General features: G+C 42.8%; 1 protein-coding gene across 2 annotated transcripts in view; it reads left to right on the forward strand.

The window, feature by feature from the left end:
• The first annotated feature begins 6,599 nt into the window (after positions 1–6,599).
• Positions 6,600–21,128, forward strand: part of ZNF410 (zinc finger protein 410) — a 32,523-nt gene continuing 17,994 nt past the window's right edge. The window contains exons 1-4 of one of the 2 annotated variants that reach the window (XM_045822673.1): positions 6,639–6,734; positions 7,774–7,859; positions 17,946–18,133; positions 19,083–19,218. In XM_045822673.1, the coding sequence (XP_045678629.1) occupies positions 18,101–18,133; positions 19,083–19,218 (169 nt within the window). In that variant the 5' untranslated portion in view covers positions 6,639–6,734; positions 7,774–7,859; positions 17,946–18,100. Of the gene's footprint in view, positions 6,735–7,773; positions 7,860–17,945; positions 18,134–19,082; positions 19,219–21,128 lie in introns of both variants that reach the window. The other variant, XM_045822674.1, reaches the window with a different exon arrangement.

Below are 21,128 nucleotides of genomic sequence, written 5' to 3' on the forward strand. Positions count from 1 at the left end.
ATACACAGCGTGTGCCCTCTGCATCTCGACGTGAAGAGTAGGAGTGTGTTCAGGATGTGCTTCTGGTGTTCTTTCCTTAATTCAGTCAGGTGCTTCAGCAGTGTGTGTGTTCCTTCCCAGCACTGTTCCTGGGATGGGCCACCAGGAGGAGGTCGTCCATGTACTGCAGAATTGTCAGGTCCTGCCCCCCTTAGTGAGGGGCTTCAGGTCTCCTGCTAGGGCTTCCCCAAATAAGGTTGGGGAGTTCTTAAACCCCTGGGGCAGTTTAGTCCAGGTCAACTGAGTCTTGACCGCTGTGTGCGGATCTTTCCATTCAAAGGCAAAAATGGGTTGGCTGGAAGGTGCCACAGGAATGCAGGAGAAGGCATCCTTCAGATCAAGGCAGGTAAACCACGTTGCTGTTGGGGGAAGCTGGCTCAGGAGAGTGTGTGGGTTCAGGAAGACCGGTGGAGGGTGATGGCTGCTTCGTTGACAGCCTGCAGATCCTGGACGGGCCAGTACCCGCTCCCATCCGGCTGCCATCATGGGTCTGGGCAGGTGTGGCCCCATGTTATGGAGCCAATCTTCTCTGAGCTCCCACGCAGGCGCTATAACTCGGGGGACCTGCCTCCCAGTCACATCTTAGGTAGGGGGGAGTCTTTCTTTATCTCCCTGGCCCAGAGCATGGCCACAGCTATTCAGCATACCTAAGTGACCAGCTGAAGGCTATAAGTATGTCAAATGACTATGCCATGGATTAGCTGTAAAGCTATTGCTGTACAAAACAGCCCTGCATGTTCTTGCTCTGTGTGTCCCTCCCCCAACTCACACCTGTGGGGGAAGGGGTGAAGACATCTTAAAATCTCCTGGGTGCCTTGAGTTCTGGACCCCATTTTAAATGCCCATTTGGGGTCCCCTCTCTTGGCTGCACCCTGCAACAATCTCTCATTTCAGATATACACCCACTTTAAATTCTTTTAGAGGACAATGGAGGAAGGTCTTATCTTCTTGTAACTACTTCTGCCTGGAAATGGACATTGTCCTAACTACCCGTGGGTCAGGGTGCCCTGAAGGGGGGGGTGGTGCAGCACAGAGGGAGTCCTTCCTGTAAGGGGGAGGACCTTACATAATCCTGGTCAGTTGGCTGTCACCAGAAAGTCATAGGCTTGGTGTCCAAAGACTGTCATTACTGGACCATTGGCATCCTGGTCATATTCTGGAGATGACAGATTTGGAAAGAGTTGGAAGGCACAATTAAATCATAACCTCTAAATGACAAAGGCAAGAACTTAAGTAAAGAATGGCTTATCTGGTGTATGAGGCATGCTACACCTATCCAAAACTCTTGTGGCCCACTATACTTCACTCGGGCTGAGAGGAATATATTAGGATTTCCCTCCTTTCAGATATCTGAACCCTTCCTGTCCAAGCCATCAAGACAGAAAAAGGAAAATCAGTTCTAAAGTGAAGCCCACAGATCACCCGAACTGCTCATCAACCCAACCACTCAGTTCAGCCAAACCGTTGAGTTTCAGGGGGTGATGATGAAGAATGGGCTCCTTAAGTGAGGCTATATTGCAACCAATCACTCAGGTAATGAAGTCATAGGCATACGTCCTATGAAAACAGAAGAACACACAGGTTAATTCACACAATAGTCTCCAAACCAGTCTCTGTGCCTGTGAGACTGTCTTTTGGGAAGCCGTTCAGTTGCAAGGTCCTTCCTGCAATGACATTTAGCAATGGCAATTTGACAGGTTCTCCATACCTGTAAATTGTACATCTTTGATGATATTACAAAACCAGTTTTAACTTTCAAATGAAAAGACTCTTTCAAGACAGTTAACTGCATCATTCTGGTGTCCAATACTGAGCATTGTGATTTTCCTTGAACCACAATTTTTCTCCTTAAGATCACCCTCATTGTTATTAAAGGGACTACTTTGAGTTCCGCTTTTCATTTTGACTGTTTACATAAACACACCAAGAGCAGCCTGGATCACTTAGGATCTTTAAGTCTGCTTTGCTGGAACTCACACAGGGAACTTTTAGACTGACTTCTCAGTCTGCCCCTCGGGGCACAGAAGCAGTGCCACATATCCGCCATCTGGCTTTGCCTGTACCAGTTGTTTCACTCAGATCCTTGAGGCTTCCATTGTGCCCACAGGTTTCTTTTTGGCCACCTTTCATGAAAGTAACCTTCGTTCCTTCCCTGGAAAGACTGCCATGAACTGTAAAACCAACCAAAGTACCAGGCTTTTCTCATGGGCTTACACTAGCTTCACAAGTCAATCCCAGTTGCTCAGGGCTTTCTGGTGATGACCAGAAACATGCCCCCTTCAGACGTGACATTCCAGTCAAAGTCTGCGTTAACAAAACCACTGTTAGTGACTGATCTTATTGATTTTATGCAAAGAAACCTTATGTCTTCACTCCTTCAGAATGCCAAATTCTGGAGGGATCAGGTAGGGAGAAAAATGCAAAGCCTGAAGGAAAATCCTTTCCCTTCTGATATCCACTGGGCTTCTCTAAACCTTCACTTCCAGACATTCTGCAACACTCACAAACCCTCTATTCTTTCTTTCATACAGCTTCTGATATCCACCAAGATTGCATCTTCATGCCTTATACTTTCTATTATTAACTAACACCATGTAATTCCTTCCTAAAACTTTTACTTTTCCATTTATTTTTGCAGTTTCCCACAGACCTTCTTCATTTATATATATTATATTTTTTATTTACTTCTCTACAGAGTGTGAAGTTTCAACCTTCCCTGGAATCCTCAATTTCCTTTTTAGAGCAGATACAGAGCAAAATCCAAAACAGTTCCAGAACAAGACACAGGTAGGGGCATTCTCTTGCACCAATGCATTCATTGGTGCCTCGCAGAGACATGCTCCTTCAGGCCCAGTCTTTTGGCAGAGACATGCTGCTTTGCCTCTGGCTGAAGCACTCATCAGCCCCAAATGACCCTTCCTGGGTCCCGAGTGGCAAAGGCATTCTCCCCGACCAGTTACAGGCAACCTTAAACAGTACAGAGGGTTTCTGATCAGAAACAACACCAATGTTAGAAATTTGCTCTTTTCCCACAAAACCAGAAAACAAACAGTTGAAGTTTCCTTTACTCCAGGTTTAAAACTTTACATTCTTTACACATAATTTTACTCATTCAGATTTAAGCATCATTCTCTTTTAATCCTGGTTCCTTTCCCACACTGGGAAGGACTATACTTAAACTCAGCATGTGGCAGCCAAAAGTCCCTGGCACTGCAGGTACCTTCCACTAAAATTCCCTAGATTTTCAGGGATATTCTTCAGTTTTCTGAAGCTCAGACCCTGCAAACACCCTATAGGTCAGATGCTCACCCTTGGACCTCAGTTCATGTCCTTCAGAACCAGAGCCATTCTTACCAGAACCAGTTACACAGAGAACCAGACTGATGCAGTGCCCACACAGCAGCAGCATACAGCCTGTAATCTGAAGAGGGCCCTTAGCCTGGCACCTTGCCCAGTTCCAAGATGGAGGGGTCTCACGTGACCCATCATCCAAGATGACGACAACCAAGCACGCTCCACCCTCCATGGTGGGGCACTCACATGGCTCGTCCTCCATTTTACCCAAAGTGGTGGTGTACCTACAAGGCTTGCTGTCCAATCTCCAACATGCACCCAATGTAGTACTGTGGCAGGAACCCCCCCCCCCCCGCCCCCTGCCATGATGAATTCTCCTAATTGGCGCTGACAGACAAGGGAAGGGACTCTTAGGTCGCCTGCCTGGCCTCTCCCCTCTCAGGGCTTGTAGGTTCCATCTTAGCTAAGACTGCCCATGTAGAATTTGGGTTAAACTCCCAGCTATTATGCCGTATGACAGACCAAGGAACCGCAGGTTAGGGCTCACTCACGCTCCGTAGGCTTCCACCCGTGGAGCAAGAAACACAGTCATTCACACAAACACACCGAGCGCATTACGTTCCCACCCGCCCGAACTGTGGGAGCCCTGCCTGGGCCTTCCGGCCTGAGGGGTGATTCAGTCCCTCCTTCCACTCCAAGAGTGGGCCTGGTTTTCGGGCTCCTGGTCCCCGTGGGACACTTACCAGATTCCAGATTGGCGCCTTCCCAGATACCACCAGTTCACACCCCGCCAGCCTGGGTCAAAGAGCGGTCCAGGGGCCAAGCCTACGGAGCCCGGGATGTTCAGGACCCGAAATCACTGGGGCGAGTGCGCCTCCTTATCACCGCCGGGCCCCACCAGCCACCCCAAGGCCGCCTTCACCGGAGGCAACAGCCTGCTCATGTGAGTTGTTTGCCGGTCAGGGAACCAACATGTTACGGAAAAGACGACTCACACGGCTCGGAGTTTGCGAAGTGGGGTTTATTCACTCATGCGGACCCAGAGGAGATAAAAAATCCAAATTCTGGGCAATGAGCTCAAGCTGGAGTTTCCTTTATATGCTTGTTACAAGGCAAAAAGGGAAGGGGGAACAACTGCTAAAAGCAAGCATACAGAAGCAGAAGTGAAGGTCAGTGTTTTGGCCTTGAGACAACTGCTTATTGGGGAAAGGCTGCTATCTGGGAACAGCGGCTGGTCAGCTCCTACCTAACAATGGCTACTGTTCAGCTATGTCCTGTCACAATTTGATACAACTCTTTGTTAATGGATCATACAAACATATTTTTCAAATTAACTTTTATTATAAATGGAATGGCTGAGAAGGCACTTAGTAAATATTTGTAGAACTAGAAATGTTTTACATAATTTTTGAACTGAAACTTGGCATAAGAAGAGAATTAGGATGGTCTTTCCATATTGTAGATGGAAAACGGACTTAATGGTGGGTTTGGGTAGGGGTTTGGGGGAATTCAGAACTATGGACAGTGTTTGGGCCAGGAGAGCAGAGGCTTTGTGTTGGGAGTATGAGAGAAGATAAGGAGAGGCTGGTTGGGTTGATGGAGAGACTACATTTACTGCAGAAGATGATCTGTCTGTGTTATGCCAAATAGTTTACTGTCTAGCCTAAAGACCCAAATATTTATTGATAAAAGCATATGTTTATTTTAGGTTAGCAGACATGTACTGTCAAATAGTTGTCAAGATTTCCAGGGCAAATAGATATAAACATCACTTGGAGTTTTAGGTGATTAAAAAGATTAAGACAACAAAGACAGCTTCAGAAAATGTCAGGACTGAATGGGCAAATTAACAAATGGTTGTAAACATGAATGTTCAAGACCTACTAATGTACCTCTACATGCGAGAGTTGGGGGCGAGGGAGGTGGAGGAGGATATGGGGGAATAAATGGTGATGGAAGGAGACTTGACTCGGAGCGGTGAACACACAATATAGTATACAGATGATGTGTTGTGGAACTGTACACCTGAAGCCTGTATAATTTTGTTACCCAGTGTCAGCCCAATAAATTCAATAAAAAGGAAAAAAGCAAGCAGTGGTTCTCAAAAAGGAGTTTGTTTTACTAATTGTAATCAACCCTTTAAAACAGTAAAATCAAGGGTAGTTTTCTGTGTCTTGATGGTTATGGTCACCTGTTTACCTGCTGCAATATACCTTGGTTGACAGCATTTGTAGAAAGTAGATTTAAAGGGTGTTAGTAATCAGTCATTCCAGTTGATCTCGGTGACCTTCTCTTACTTGTTTTTTATACTTTTCCTGGGCCATTTCATCTCCAGAGGGGGCTTCATCTCTGTACATAGGTAATCCCCCAATGTACATCTCTGATCTTGACCTCTTTCTTACTAGAGCTCAGGACCTTTTAGCTCCATGTAAATATTCACTTAGCAACTGGGGTAAACTTGCTTTATCTGAAGAGGAATTATTTTCCCCTGAACCGTGTTTCTCTTTTGTTTTTTAAATCAACATTGTTTATTTGTGTACTCTACTACTACTCTTAAGAATTCATAAGCCTGTCATCAGGCTTGTCTTCAGTCTTGAAAATGCCTCTCTTACAGAACTCCTTGAATTCCTATTGCCACTGTCTTCGCTGAGTTCTTCACGTTTCAGAAAGCAGCAGTATCAAAAAATGAGTAATTTCAATAAGTCAGTCAGACTCAAAGCTCTAACAAGTGATGGCATCCAGCCTGGAACTCAAGTGTTCTAGCCTCCAGGCAGGGCACCTGAGAACTTTTTAAATCCAAATATGTGGAACCCAAATTGTAGAGAATTCATATTCCAAAAAAAGTTCTACACTGGAGTCTCAACTCTCCCTGTGATATACAAAACAGAACTAGATCCTGCAAGTTCCCTTCTTGGGCAGTGAAGCTTCGAGGTCCTCTTCACTTGAGAACTCGAGTAAATGTTTTAAGTGCTGACCTTTTCTTTCGCACTCACCTCCGCTGTGCTAGTAGTGATCTCAGCTGACAGGAAAAACTACCCATCCATTGCTGCAGGGAAGCAGTGACGTCATGGCTAGAATTAACTGACCCCGTTTTTCCGGCTTCGCAGACCGAGGAGCCCAGAAGGCCGACAGAGAATGAGTAGGAGGTGGGAGACCACTGTCCTTTCCATTCAGGGGGCGGGGCCCTGCGCCTCCAGCAGGCGGAACCGGCACCCTGCAGTGCCTACAGGCCGGGAGGCGAGAAAGTGGGTGTGTGCTTGGGGGGCGGCCAAACTTCCTGTCCCGGGTTCGGACTGCTTCCGGCAGGAGCCGGAAGACGGTGTGCACTGTACGCTGTGCACTGTGCGCTGTGTGTGGACGGAATTCGGGACGACGGGCGGACGGCTGCCGCGAACGGGCAGGTGAGGTCCGGAGCCGGCCAGATCACGCTTGCTAGGCCAGGTGGACCCCAAAAGGGAGGGAGTCAGTACTGGCTCCTCGGGGGCTCCGGCCGAGTTCCCGCCGGAGAGGACAAGGAAACCGCCCCCCTTGGGCACCCTTGTGGGATCTGGCGGACCAGGGAGCGGCCAGTCTGAAGCCGCAGGGTTTGGACCTTTCCCCTTGCGGGGTTTTGAGGCTAATGTTTCGGCTTCCTTGCTTGGTTTCTGGGTCGAAGCACGGGAACAAGATCGTCCTGAGAAAGCCGGTGTCATCGGATCCCCTGGGCGGGGGCTCCCGGACTGCATTCGCAGCGGAGGCCTGCCCGCTGACCTGGGGCCTTACAAGAAGGCCCTTGTAATCGGGGAATGAGATGCCAAGGGGACTCTGCCCTGGATATTTCATCCCAGAGCTGCTGTCTTCTTTCATATATCCCATTCCTTTCTGGGTCTAGAAGAACTGAGGCTGCCCATTTGGAGCGGCTGGACTGCGGGTTTCTGCTGCGCCTGCGGGGGTGGGGTGGGGTGTGGGCTGTGAGTGTTTACAGCTTGTGCGCATTTTGCAGGATGAGTTTAGTCCCTGAAGTTTCTTCAGATAAGAGAGTCCAGTTTATTAAAGTTTACTTACCTTGCTCACGAAGCTCTGAAATGCAGTTACGGCACTATTTGGAAATTAAATATTATTAACTTGGGACCTAAGAATTTGCACTTCTTTCTCTTTGGCAAAAGATCAACGTAGCATATTTGCAAAGAGGATAAAAGAAACATTTTGAAATAAAGTCAGGGACATTTTGGTGTTAAGGAAGAAATTCCACTTTGTGTTATCTTGGTGTGGACAGAGCAAAATCAACTAACCCAACAGTCAGGAGATTTAGCTTCTAGTTTTTAAAGTTTTGCATCTTAAGTAAATGCCTAATTTTTTAGTAAGTTAATCTCTAGATTTTGCCTTTTTTTCTCTTTGTAAATTAAGAGTTTTACCCATTTATTCAGTAAATATTTTCCTGAGTGTCCACTTTGTACACAGCATTGTCCTGGGTTAATGGAAGAAGGGTGAATAAACTCAACAGTCCTAACCAGTGAGAAAAATTTCCATGCTGTGAAAACACCAAGGTAAGGACAGATTTGTTCTGCCTGGAGGGAAAGGATCAGAGCGTCTTCATGGAAGAGATAGCATTTGGGATTTTAAGGGCTGGAAAGGATTTCACAAGATCACAACTAGATTGGGGGTGTGTGCTACTGGTTGAAGAACTATCCCAAGCAAAAGCCCTTGAGCACTGACAACGGTGAGTGTGTCCATTTAATAGCCAGTCCACTGGCTATTAAATACTGGAGTATTGGACTGGAGCCAATACTCCAGTCCATTGTGGGCTGGAGTAACAAGTGTGTTAAGGAATGCAGTGGATGCGGGAACCAGAACAGTGTTTGAGGACAGGTGGAAATGCCATGCTCAGGAATTTGGCTGCCATATTGAGGCACTGAACTTTGAGTAAGCAGACTAATACAAGCATTTCTGTGTTTTGGAAAGGTAAGTGGAGTGGTGTGTAAAAGACGGATTGGCAAGGGGAATTTGAAGGGCTGAGTAACCAGTTAGAAGCCTATTTTAATAGTGTAGTTGAAAGATAACGAGAAACCTAAATAGGACATTACAATAGGAATAAATTTGGGAACCACTGGGATTATTTAAAAAGGGAAGATGAGAGATTGTTGAAGACCTAGAATTTGCAGCTGAGTGGGAGGAAGATTGGGCAACAGAAAGAACAGGTTTGGTGGAGGGAGAGAGCATCTGGATTTTGGAAATTGTTACATTTGAGTTGCTGTTGGATATCCATGTGGAGATAGTAGTAGGCAGTTAGAAATGCAAGTCTGAAGTTCAGAGGAGAGGTGAGAAAATAACGGAAAAAATTGAGTATCATTGACAACGTCATTCATTTATTATACAGGTATTTATTTGGTGCCCACTAGGTGCTTACAGGGAAGTGTGTATGGAAGCCCTTCAAGCTTGTAGTAAAGACAGACTTAGAGCTTCACAGTATCAGAAGTGACTCTAGGAGACCTAAGTTCTTTACGAATCGCATAAAGTACTGTGCTGGGCAGTGTGCTGGGTGCTGGGAGATACAGCCGTGAACAAGACTAGTTATTTCCCTAGTTTATGGAGCCTACAACTTAGGGGGTAGCCAGGCAGAAAATGAATATTGTATAAAACCAAATGAAAGAATCAGAAATTGTGATGAGTGGAGACAGTAGATATAGAAAATAAAGGTGGGAGTGTAGAGAACCTTCAGATGAGGTGTCGGGGAAAGCTTTTCTAAATGAGTTAACAGTTAAACTGAACTCAGAAGGGTGAAAACAAACAAAAGAGCTAACCAACTGAAGAGAGGATAACCTCCCCTTTCCTGGGAGAGGAAGTGTTGTTTACAAATCCCTAATATAAGAATCAGCTTAATGTGCTCAAGGAGCTAAGGGAGATTCATCAGGCTGGAGCTTGGGGAGCAAGTAAGGGAGGGTGACTGCAAAGTGTGGTTGGAGAGACAGGAGCGGCTCACATAGGTTCTTACAGGCCAGAATAAGGAGTTTGGATTTCGTCTAGACACATTAGAAAGCCTAGAGAAGAGTTTCAAGCAGGGAAGTATGTATGATAAGGTTGACATTTGAAGATATTTATTGCTGTGAAGAGACTAGAATGGACAGTGGCAGGAGTAGAAGCAGGGAGATGGTTAGGAGGCAGTAACAGTGCTTTAGGGCAAGAAGTGATGGTGGGCTGGAGTAGGGTGGTGGCAGTAGAAAAAGAAGTAGGTGGATTTGCTATCTTTTCTCTTGTGGAGGTAGAATCAACAGGGCTTGCAAATGAATTGAGTATGGGGAGCAAAGGAAAGAAAGTAATAAAAACTACTCTTAAGTGAGGTAAATGGTGGTCCTTGAGTAGAGGGTTGTGGTGAGAGGGGCTGGCAGGAAATGATGGGAGACAGGCTTGGGAGAGAATTTGGTTTGGATATGTTGAAACTGAGACACCGAGTTAAAGTGTTAGAGATGTCGAGTAAGCAGTCGCATGTACCAGTTTGCAGCTCAGGGAGATACCTGGGCTACAGATTAACGTTTGGAGACCATATTTAAAGCCCAGGTACTGCATGAATTCACAGGAGGGAGAGAGTAGAGTAAGAAAGCAGGCCTGAACACTATCCTGAGAAATATGAACATTTAGGGGCTGAGTGGAGGAGGAGTGTTGGAGTTTTCAAAGTAGACTGGAGAAGTGGCTGGGAAGGTAGTAGTGAAATAAGGAACACATATTTTGGAAGCAAAAAAAGTAGTCTTTGAGGAAGGAGGCCGTGCTTCTGAGAGACAATGCTAGTTATGCCACTTTGGTTGCAAGTGACTAATTTGATTCAGAAGAGAAATTTACAGCAAGGATGTGGGCAGTTCACAGGATCGGAGAAAATGCCAAAGGCCCTGGCTTTACAAAGGGCAGGAATGTGAGCAGCCCTCAGGGAGGCTGCTGGCTGCATTGCTGGAATGGGTGGGCTGCTGCTGCATTTTTCAGTCCTTAGTTCTCTGAGGACTCACGTTGAGGAAAAGTGTGGTTTGTTCAGCATGGGTCACGGGTTCAGTGGTTGTCCAGGGTAGAAAAGCATACCTCAGTCTACAGTTCCACCAAGAATGTAATCAATGGGTGTGGGGTAGATCCCGAAACAAGATGTAGCTCCTGTCCCCCAAGCAGGGGAAATGAATGTGGGGCAGTCAAAGACAGCAGCTGTCCAGTGGAGGACAGCACAGTGTCCATTGGATTTGGTAACGTGAAGATCATGGGTAATCTTTTTTTTTTAATGAAAGAATTGTAAAGTCTTTTTTTTTAATTTTTTAAAAGATTTATTTATTTATTTTTAGAGAGGAAAGGGAGGGAGAAAGAGAGAGAGAAAGAAACTTCAATGTGCAGTTGCTGGGGGCCATCACCTGCAACCCAGGCATGTGCCTTGGCTGGGAATCAAACCTGCTATACTTTGGTTCGCAGCCTGCGCTCAATCCACTGAGCTACACCAGCCAGGGCTGTCATGGGTAATCTTTACAAGAGAGGTTTTGGTGAATTGATGGGGTAGACCGTGATTGGAGGTGAGAAAGTGGGGACAATTCTCTTCATGAATTTGGTTTGTAGAGAATTAGGCTTGTAGAGGATTAGGTGACTGGAATAAAGTTCAGGGCTGTGAGAATAGAGCACCCAGAAAATCTTAGGAAGAGAAGGGGGAAGGCCCAGGGTGAGTCCTACAGTTTCTAAGACTCATTCTGGCTTCACAATTCTTCATTCCAAGTGTCTTTGTTAGTTCCTGTTACTATTTCATCATTGGAGTTTACGTAATAACTCCCACAATATGCTGGGTTTGCTATGGAAAGTTACCTGATTTTTCTGTTCCCAGCACAACCAAGTTGTACACCAAAATTTAAACTGTGCCTTTAAAATAAGTTTTAATTTTTGGTCTTTGTAATTAACTACTACTAGAATTTTTGTTTTAATTTTTTAACCGTCACTGACTTGCTTGGGTTTACATCTGTGGTCAGCCACAGGTAGAGTTGGAGGGAGCTGAGACGCAGATTGGTCCCTGATAAGGGAGACTAATCCTTTTGGTTGGAATCGTGTGCTTTATTTTCACCTTTGTGATGGTGACCAGTTGAGGGGAGCACAATGTTTCTCAGTTTCTTTCCTCTTTTTTTCTTTACCCACTCGCCTCGTCCTCCTTTCTAAAAATGGGTCAAGGTGAAGGCATTGTTGACCTCCCTTGAGTTACAGCACTACTGATAGTCTGAGCTTTGTGTTGTAGGGCGGAGTCACTTTGCTTTTTAGAGGTTGTACAATGGTGTTTTGTTTCTTTTATGAAGCAAAGTAGTTAAAGCCCCTGGTCATCTTTCCCTGTGGAATGCACTCCCTTCTGCAGAGCAGTTAGGACCGAGGCAAGAGACCTGAGTAATCTCGGTTCCCCTGTTGCTTGCTTTAAGTTTCCCGTGGATTGGTTTTCCTTCCCAGTATTTCCCCATGTAGCCTGCATTGGTTTTAGGCGGTCTGTACCATGGGGAAATGGTGTGACTGTTGATTCCCGTCTAGGATGTGAGTTCTGCGTTGGGGTTTGGGACGTAAGACTTCTTTCCTTTGCTGGTCATGGCCTAGTGTGTAGTGTTCTCCTTTGCAGATCCCGGGGCGGGGGGCGCTGGAGGACAAGATTCAAGTTATCTCAACTTCACCAAAACTCCAGTAATCATTGCTGATTGTTTGTAATATATATTGAAAGCAGATTTATGTCTATGGCTTTTACACTTTATGGCTGATTCTATGCTTAGCATCTGTATTTTAGACATTTTGAAGGTACTTTTATAGTGTTTTTCAGTCTGTGAAATATAACCTGTTAGTAGCTTGTGAGATCAGTTTATTGGGTCTTACCATTTATAAAAAGACAGTGCATGAGAGTAGGAGAGGTTAGTATTGCTGTATGAAAATAAGTTACTTGTGTGTGCTTCCGTGTGTGTTTTAGTTGCTGGGTTACAGTGGAAAGTGTATCTTACTGTAGGTGGCAGTCAGAAGTTTGAAAACCACTGCTCTTTGGAAATTTGGACTCAGTCATAAAAGGTGGAGTTCCTAACCTTTCATAGTATACTAAGCATTTGATAGGCTTGCCTGTGTCTCGTGCACCTGTGCAGAACTTTATTTCTGAAGACTTTTATAATTATTTCTGTTGACTAATATAAAAACAATCCTAGGGTAGATTTGTGTTTGTTTCTGTGTTTCAGGTGACTTTCCTAGGGCCAAGACGTTGGGTAGCTTGCCCAGGTCTCAACCTAGTCAGAGGCGGAATTTAGATTCCTGCCGTGGAGACCTTGTCCTTTTGTTTTTAAAGAACATATCTCAGCTTCTTTAACTTGTTTAGCAACTTAGTAATTTTAGTGCATGATGTGCTGGGTGATGCTGGGTGTGCTGTAGAAAAAGAATGCAGTTTCTCAAACTTGACTTCCCCGGATTTGTTTATTTGACTAAAAACAGAAGGAGAGTTGTTCTCAGGATGGTCCTGATAATAGAGATGCTGTTGTCCTAAATCCACTCTGCTCTTGTTGAATTCTCTAATTATCTCCATAACTTTTCAGGGCTCCTTGTTCTTTGCTTTGGTCATTGCAAAGGCCTTAATTGCCTGCAATCTTTTTAACCTCTAGGCTGACAATGGGCTAACATTCAATAATAGCAGTGACAGGGTCTGTGGATTTCTAAATAATGTATGCTGTACCAAGATTTTTTTTTAAAGCAGATTAATATACTTTGGTGGTTGGGGAGCCAGGCACATGTAAAATTTAGTTGTTAGCAAGGGGAGAGGAAGGTAGGGTCTGGACAGTACTGCTTAGACCAGTCCCTGGCTTTCTGAGGCCAGTTGGTTTTGTAGTGACTCTTCATCTAGAGCCAAGATGCCTTATCAGTGCTTTGTGGAAAACATGATTTGATGGGTCCGACCTTGGTTGCTGATGATTAAATGTCATTGTCTCTTCTATTATTTATGGAGCTAAATTAGTACATTTTCTATTTGAAAAGAAATAGGGATAAACATTTTGCCTGTCCACCAGCGACAGATACATAATAAAAATGAATAGCCTTGGCTGGATACCTCAGTTGGTTAGAGCATCGCCCGCTTTTGCCAAGGTTCTGAGTTGGGTCTCCGGGCAGGGCACATACAAGAATCAGCCAATGAATGCCTGAGTGAGCAGAACAACAAATCGATGTTTCTCTCTCTTGCCCCCCCCCAACTTTTCTCTCTCTCTCTCTCTCAAAATCAATACATTTTAAAAAAGAACATATATTAACTGTCCACCTTAAACACCTTTGGGTGATGTAGGTGACTACTCTGTACACTGCAGTTCTGATCTCTTATCTTAATAGCATGAGAAAGCCTGGGAAGAAATTTCCTGAGACCTGTAATTTTATTGAAAATAGCTTCCCTTTGAGTAAGAGCAGTGCCTTTCACTCCACTGTCATGTAAATTGCATTTAAAGGAACAAATTGCATTGGGACCCCTCCCCCCATCCTAGCAAATTATTTTTATTATAAATACTCTAAATAAACATAAAGCTAGGTAATACTTATATCTTCTGTGCTGAACTTTTATAGCTCTTAACTGTAACATCAAAACAAATTTATAAATCAGTAATAGCAGTGTGAGGGTTGGTGGGTTTCTAAAATATATATGCTAAACAGAGATTGTTTAAGTAGTCTAACTTGTTTTGCTGGTCATAGGGAACCATGTGTGTCATAAAATTTAGGTTATCAGGATATATCAATTGTCTCCATGGATTTACAACTTTATGAGTAAGTATACAGATGTAAACAACATCATAAAACGAAAATTCAAATTAACATTCATATTATGTGGTAGAGTTGTTTTGCTAAAATGAAATACATACTTAATGTTGAGTTTAACAGTGGAAAGATTTAGCTTTGGATTCAGTAATATATTTCATCTGTTTCTACATTTTAACTTAAGTAATACTAATGCAGAGGATATCATACAAGATACTATTTATAATGTCAGGGCATTATTACACAGTTTATGATAATCAGATCTTACATTTAACCAGATCTGACTGAGAAGTCCTCAGATGTCAACTTTAATGTGGTATTTATAATAACTTTGTAGAGTTAGAGTTGACTTGTTCAATTGAAGATAAGATTTGCTTTGTGCCCTCACTGGTGTGGTTCAGTGGGTTGGGTGTCATATCGCAGACTAAAAGGTCACTGGTTTGATTCCTAGTCAGGGCGCATGCTTGGGCTGTGGGCCAGGTCCCCATTCGGGGGCATGCAAGAGGCAACTGATTGATGTTTCTTTCTCTCTCTTTCTCCCTCCTTTCCCCTCTCTCTAAAAATAAATAAAATTTAAAAAAAGATATGCTTTGCAGGTGAAAAGATAATACAGAATGGAAGAAAGTTTGTGCAAATCATCTATCTGATAGGGGACTTATATCTAGAATATATAAGAACTCTTAGAATGCAGTAATAAAAAGATGAATCATTTAAAAGTGAGCCACCAACCTGTTTTAAGCATTTCGCCAAAAAAGTTGTACAAATGCCCAATAAGCACAGGAAAAGATGCTCAGCATCATTAGCTATCAGGTGATGCAACTCAAAACCACAGTGAGTCACCACTTCACACCCACCAGGACGGGTATGATGAAAAAGGCAGACACTAACAAGAGCTGGTGAGGGTGTGGAGAAATTGGATCCCCTTCATACACTACTGGTGGGGTTTAAGGTGACACAACCACTTTGGAAAACAGCCTGGTATTCCTCGAGAGATTGAACATAGTTACTATATGACCTAGCAGTTTCTCCCCTAGACAGGTACAGAAAAGAATGAAAATATATGTCCACGGAAAAACTTGTACTTGAATGCTCATAGCAACATTATACATAATAGCCAAATTGTGGAGATAGCTGAAATGTGGAAATAACCCAAATAACCATCAACTGATAATTCAATAGATAAAATATATATCCATACAATGGAATATTGCTTGGCAACAAAAAGAAATGAAGTACCAATGCATGCTTCAACTAGGACAAACCTTGGAGACATCATGCTAAGTGCAAGCAGCCAGGCATCAAAGATCACACGTATAATGCCCTTTATAAGAGATGTTCAGGGTAGGTAAATCCACGCGGATGAAAAGTACATTAATAATTGCCCAGGCCTGGTCAGTGGAGGGTTTGGGAGAAAGTGGGTATGGGTTTTCTTTATTGGGATGAGGAAATTTTTAAGTTGCGGTTAGGGTTGCACAACTTGTACTCTTTAAATGAGTGAATTGTGTGGTATGTGAATTCTGTCTCAGAGAAGCTGTTATTTAAAGCAGATTTGCATTGTACTTTTTAAAATCTGTTAAATGGGTAACCAGAACCTGGAATAGAATTGAATTGGATTTGCCACCACACTTAGCTAGTGCTGGGTTAAAGATGAGATCCACACAGTACATCTGCCATGGTTCCGAGCACTCCAGCACAGACTCTTCTGAGGGCGGCCTTCCTACTCTGCTGCATCCCACTGTTCTCTGTTGTTTATACGGCACACATACAAACCTCAGATTTGGACACCAGAATTATATGCCTGCACTCAGTTGTAGTATGGGTACTCATTTGTTCCAGACAGTGCTTGTGCTAATTTTTAAGATTATCATTGAAACGAAAACAGTCTTAGGGTATCCAACCTTTTGGCATCTCTGGGCGACACTGGAAGAAGAGTTGTCTTGGGCCACATATTAAATACATTGTGACACGTAATCACACACGAAAATCTCATAGTGTTTTAAGTAAATTTATGATTTTGTGTTGGGCCGAATTCACACCCATCCTGAGCCACACGCAGCCTGTGGGACACAGGTTAGACCGTCCTAAAGGGTGTCATAGATTAACCATGGATCCTTGAGAGAGGGTGAACCAGAGGTGGTTCTTAAACTGAGGGCAGTGCAGCTCCTTTCTCTAAGTTATCACAGCTTTGCAGAAATGTCTAAGATCTGCTGTACCCGATTTTCCCCTTGTTCAGGGCATGTATTCATATCCTTCCATGTTTTCCCACTAGGTAAGGAGACAAGCCATTCCCGGAGCCAGCACCATTAGTTTCTAAAAAAACCTAACAAATATATAAAGACAGTAAATAGTTGTCTAGTTTCTTAGAGATTTTACAATCCTAGAATCTCAAAATTGGAGGAAGCTTAAGGATAACCTAAATAAACATTTGGTAATTTCTTGGCTTCTTGAGATGAGCTGGAATCAGGGGAAAGGAATTCTGGAACTCTGTGATTCAAGATCAGGCTTAGAGAGATGTAGTCACTGTTCACGCCAACTGCTCATGCCAGCCTGCTCTGTGGGTGGGAGTCGGGCTCTGTAGTGACTTGGGCAAGTGATGTATGGGGCCTCAGTCCCTTCTCTGTAAAGAGAGGGATGGATAAACCACACTGAGCTGTTTGTAGTGCTTGACTAAGAAAAATGTATGTGAGAGGAGAAATTAGGGATTTATGGTACTTTATGTGGGAGCCTTAAAGTTTTTTTTTTTTTTACGAAATCTTGTGATTTTTTTAGTGATGGAAAATATGGATTTCTGGCAACTGACAAGGGAGAGGGAGGAACTGTTAGGGCAGTGACATTTGCTCAGGTCCTTCTCAGTGCCCTCTTTGTGGAATAAGCCTGTCTTATTCTAACTTTTCGCTTTACCTTGGTGTTAATGGAAAATTCCCAACCTGGGTGCATTTTACACTGTATGACCATTTTGTATTTAATAGTGCTTACAATTTTAGCAACAATTGTACAAAATAAAATTAAATCATTTTGCCAAGATCCTGAAAAAAAAAAAAAAACAAAGCTATAAGAAAATAAGAATTTAAATTATGGGGAGAAAACAGTTCCACCAGGGTCCAAAGAGTACTACTTTTAGAAAACATTGTTCAAATTTTGACTGACAGTACAACTATTTTTAGAAAAATTGGGAAATTGAGAAAAGAAAAATAAGTCATATCAGCCTGCCACCCAAAGTATCACAGCTGTGTGAATTTTCTCTTTCTTTTTCCTTTGTGTATTTTAACTAGTTTTAATATTGGCAAATGTGTGATTTTGTATTTGGTTTTTGTAATTTGTCATTGGCATTTTTCTTCATTGTTACATTGTTTTCATAACCATATTTTTAAGTGACATAATTTAATGAACATTTCTAATTGCTGGGTATAATTTAATCAATGGTCCCTGATTGTTGAATGTATATGTGTACTTACATGTTGCTTGCAGTTGCTTATTATTGCAGATGATAGGATGAAATTCTTTGGACATATAAATTTTCCATGTTTGAGACCTTTTCTTTAGACAGATTAGTAGAAGTAGAAATTCTACATCAAAGTATAACTTTTTATGGGTTTTGATACCCATTGGGCTTGTTCTGTTTTCAAACAAGTGTTTTAGGCCACATTCTTTCTTTGCTTGCTTACTGTGGATATACACATGTGGGCAAAAGTAGGTTTACAGTTGTTGGTGTGGAAAAAGACATGCAGGTTATGATTATTGAAATAGCTTTATTAACGCAAAAGAGGGTTGCAACTGTAAACCTATTTTTGCCACACCTATGTAAAGAAGGCTTTGTTTATTTAGCTACATTTTTCCTCTGCTCTTAATTCTGTCTCTCTCCCTTTTTCCCCCTATTTTAGGCTACATTGATTACCCACCCACCCAGCACAGCATCTTACAGGAGAAGCGTAGCATTTCCTAGAGGAATATGAGCATAAGCAGGAAGGTGTCGCTGGCTCTGAATTAAAATTTTAACCTGTCCCCCGAACAGCTACAGGATTTGGAAGCTGAATCAATGTTATCAGATGAGTTAGAGTCCAAACCAGAGGTGAGCCCCTCAGTCTGTTTCTCCCCCTTCAGCGGGCCGTGTTCCGGAGCCTGTCCTCCTTGGTCTGGGGTCAGCAGGCTCTTCCGTAGCGGGCCGGAGAGGCAAGTTTAGTCTTTGTGGGATATGTTATTTTGAATTTAACTACTGGTTTATTATTTTTCTGTTTCTAAGTACTTTTTCAAAGATTTAAGAATTCCATTTTTACCTCTTATGACTTTTAATACATGTTATTTAAATAAATGTAAAGTTATACGTCTAGATAGTTATATGACAAACTTCTGTGTACTGTGTGTATATGTATGTATTTACTACCACAAACCATTCCTTTATTAATTTTGCAGATATCTGAAAGTATTTTTAATGTAATTAGAGGACTTAACCATTTTTAGTTTTTATTCTTTTTTTTTTTTTCATTTTAATTTAAGTATATCTGTGTTACATAATGGAAAGGTCACTGAGTTTGGAATCAAATTACTTAAGTTTGAAGACTGACACTGCTTCTAACTAGTCTTGTGACTCTAGAAAAACCATTTAGTGTCTTCAACTTGATTCCTGGTCTTTAAAATACATGTTGGAGCTTACTGAGTAACAGTGAGGGTTAGGGGAGCCAGTACAAAGAAAGTGCTTTATAAAAATGTAATCGGTACAATGTGGTTGAATTTTTAATAGCCATCATTTAAAAATTATTATTTTTATCATTTCTTCGTTTGGTGGAAGATAACAGAGGTTAAATTAATTATATAATTCAGCCTTTCTCTAGAGCAGATGTCTTGATAAAAATAACTTTAAATTTTATTTGTCATTAATCTAGTTTTTAAATGAATATGGCTGAGACTAGTGAATGATCAAGACTTGATGACATCATCAACTTTTGGTAAATTCAGAGGTTTATATCCACTTCTAACAGCTTGTGTTTCTCAATGTTGTTTCCCCTCCCTCCACCCCCTAGCTCCTGGTACAGTTTGTTCAGAATACGTCCATCCCGCTGGGACAGGGGCTAGTAGAATCAGAAGCTAAAGATATTACTTGCTTGTCCCTCCTTCCGGTGACTGAGGCCTCAGAATGCAGTCAGCTAATATTACCAGGTAACACTTAAGATCACCACAGGCAAAATAAATGAGTCATAAGAACTTAGCCTATTCTATGGAACCGGGGGAACGGCAGAACGGATTTTATAACTGACTGGTGGGAACTACACTTTTGGAGTCATGGAGGAAAAGGAGCCATAGGAGTCCTAAGTGCATTGGTAGTTTATGCCGTAGGAGTGGGTATGATAACCTATATGGGTTATCATACTCAGTGAGTATGAGCCTGAGAAGAAAGAAGACTAAGGTAGAATGCCCTGGAACTCCCTGTTCAAGGTGCAGGTTCAGGCAGGAGAGCCTGTGGAGGAGGGGAGAAGGAAAGGCTAGAGGAGTGTGAGGAATATTGCGTGGAGTACAGACGTGGAACCCGAGGCAGTAGTTAGTGTGTCAGAGGTTCCTAAGGGGCCCACTGAGAGAGGGTCAACAAGGCTGCTGTTGACCTTAGTGGGGCCTGTTCTGTGGAAAGGGGGTGCAAGGCCAGGCGGCAGTGGGTTGAGATATTAGTGTAAGATAAGTATAGTTAAGTATCTACACTTTGTAAAGACTCTCCTGCTATGGGAAGGATGTAAGATAAATGGAAAGTTCTTTTCTCAGATTGGGAATATTTAAGGGTGGCTTTATGCTGAAAGGAAAGAGCCAGTTAGAGGAGCTGCACATCTGCAGTGTGGGTAATGGCTGAGGAGGCTTCGGGAGACGTAGAGTAGGATGACGTCGAGCGCTTTGGATGGGAAGGGCGTAGCCCTGTCACTCGACTGCTGTCAGAGACAACATTGTTTTTAGGTGCAGTGCTTCTCTTTCTGGTCCTTGTTTTAAAATTTGGGACATTAATGTTAAATCAGGAGAGGATCAACATCAACCTGTTGGTGACAAGTTATTTGTTATAAAGTCTTCTGGTTACTGTCTTCTAGTGCTCTTTTTGCTTTGAGTTTCAAGTGACTTTAAAATCTATGTAAATGTGTAAAGATTCAAGAAGGGCAGGTGTTATAAACCAACCAATGTTGACTGAAGGCTTCCCTGAGTAGCTGCTTGTTTTCCACACATTCCCCTCTCAATTCCCATTTTTCCACTAGTGTGTTGGGGATCTTTCCAGGTACCTAGGATTTTCAATATGAGAAAATTTCCACGCGCCAATGAATTTTGATCTTCATTAGGCTTTGTCCATGGCTTACCTCTCCCAATTTTAATTTGTTGAATAAATATTTAACAATAGTGAAGGAAATGAAAACAGAAACAAAAGCATCTATCTTCTTTTTCGAATTACCTTCTTTTAGTTCTAATTTTGACTTAAAACATTTAGAGAACCGATAGATAATAACTCATGTACTCACCTCCCAGCTCATAAAACACAGTATTATAATAGCAAATGTGTCTGCACGTACCTCCCTAATCTCATTCCCCTCCCTCTTATGTGCCTGTGTATCATTCCATGCACAGCCTGCGTGCTTGCTTTTCCCTTGGGGTATGTGGTAGATACAGAGAAGTAAAACCACATGGATGCACATATTGAGGAGTTACTGTAAAGGGGACCCCCGCCACTTACTTAATCCAGAAGTGGAACATGGCCAGCTCCTAAGCCCTCCATGGGCTCCTCCCTGTTAAGGATGAGCTCTCTTGTCCCATAGGTCCCCACCGTCCTTAAGTTTTGGATGATTTTTTCTTTGCAAGTTTCCAGTAACTGTCCAAGTCTAAGTAATACAGTTTAATTTTAGCTGTTTTTGGACTTTAAGTTAGTGGGATTGTATGCATGTATGTTGTTGTACCCTTTTTTTTTTTTACTCTGTTTTTGTGAGGTTCATCCTTGTGGGTGGCTGTGGTTTGGTTGCATGAGCGCACCACAGTTTCATGCTGCTATTGATGGATATTTGGTTATTTTTCCAGTGTTCTGTGATAAACTGTGTCTCTATGAACTT

Source organism: Phyllostomus hastatus, unplaced genomic scaffold, assembly GCF_019186645.2.
Source record: "Phyllostomus hastatus isolate PE091 unplaced genomic scaffold, TTU_PhHast_1.1 phas_scaffold_501, whole genome shotgun sequence".
Classification (NCBI taxonomy): domain Eukaryota; kingdom Metazoa; phylum Chordata; class Mammalia; order Chiroptera; family Phyllostomidae; genus Phyllostomus; species Phyllostomus hastatus.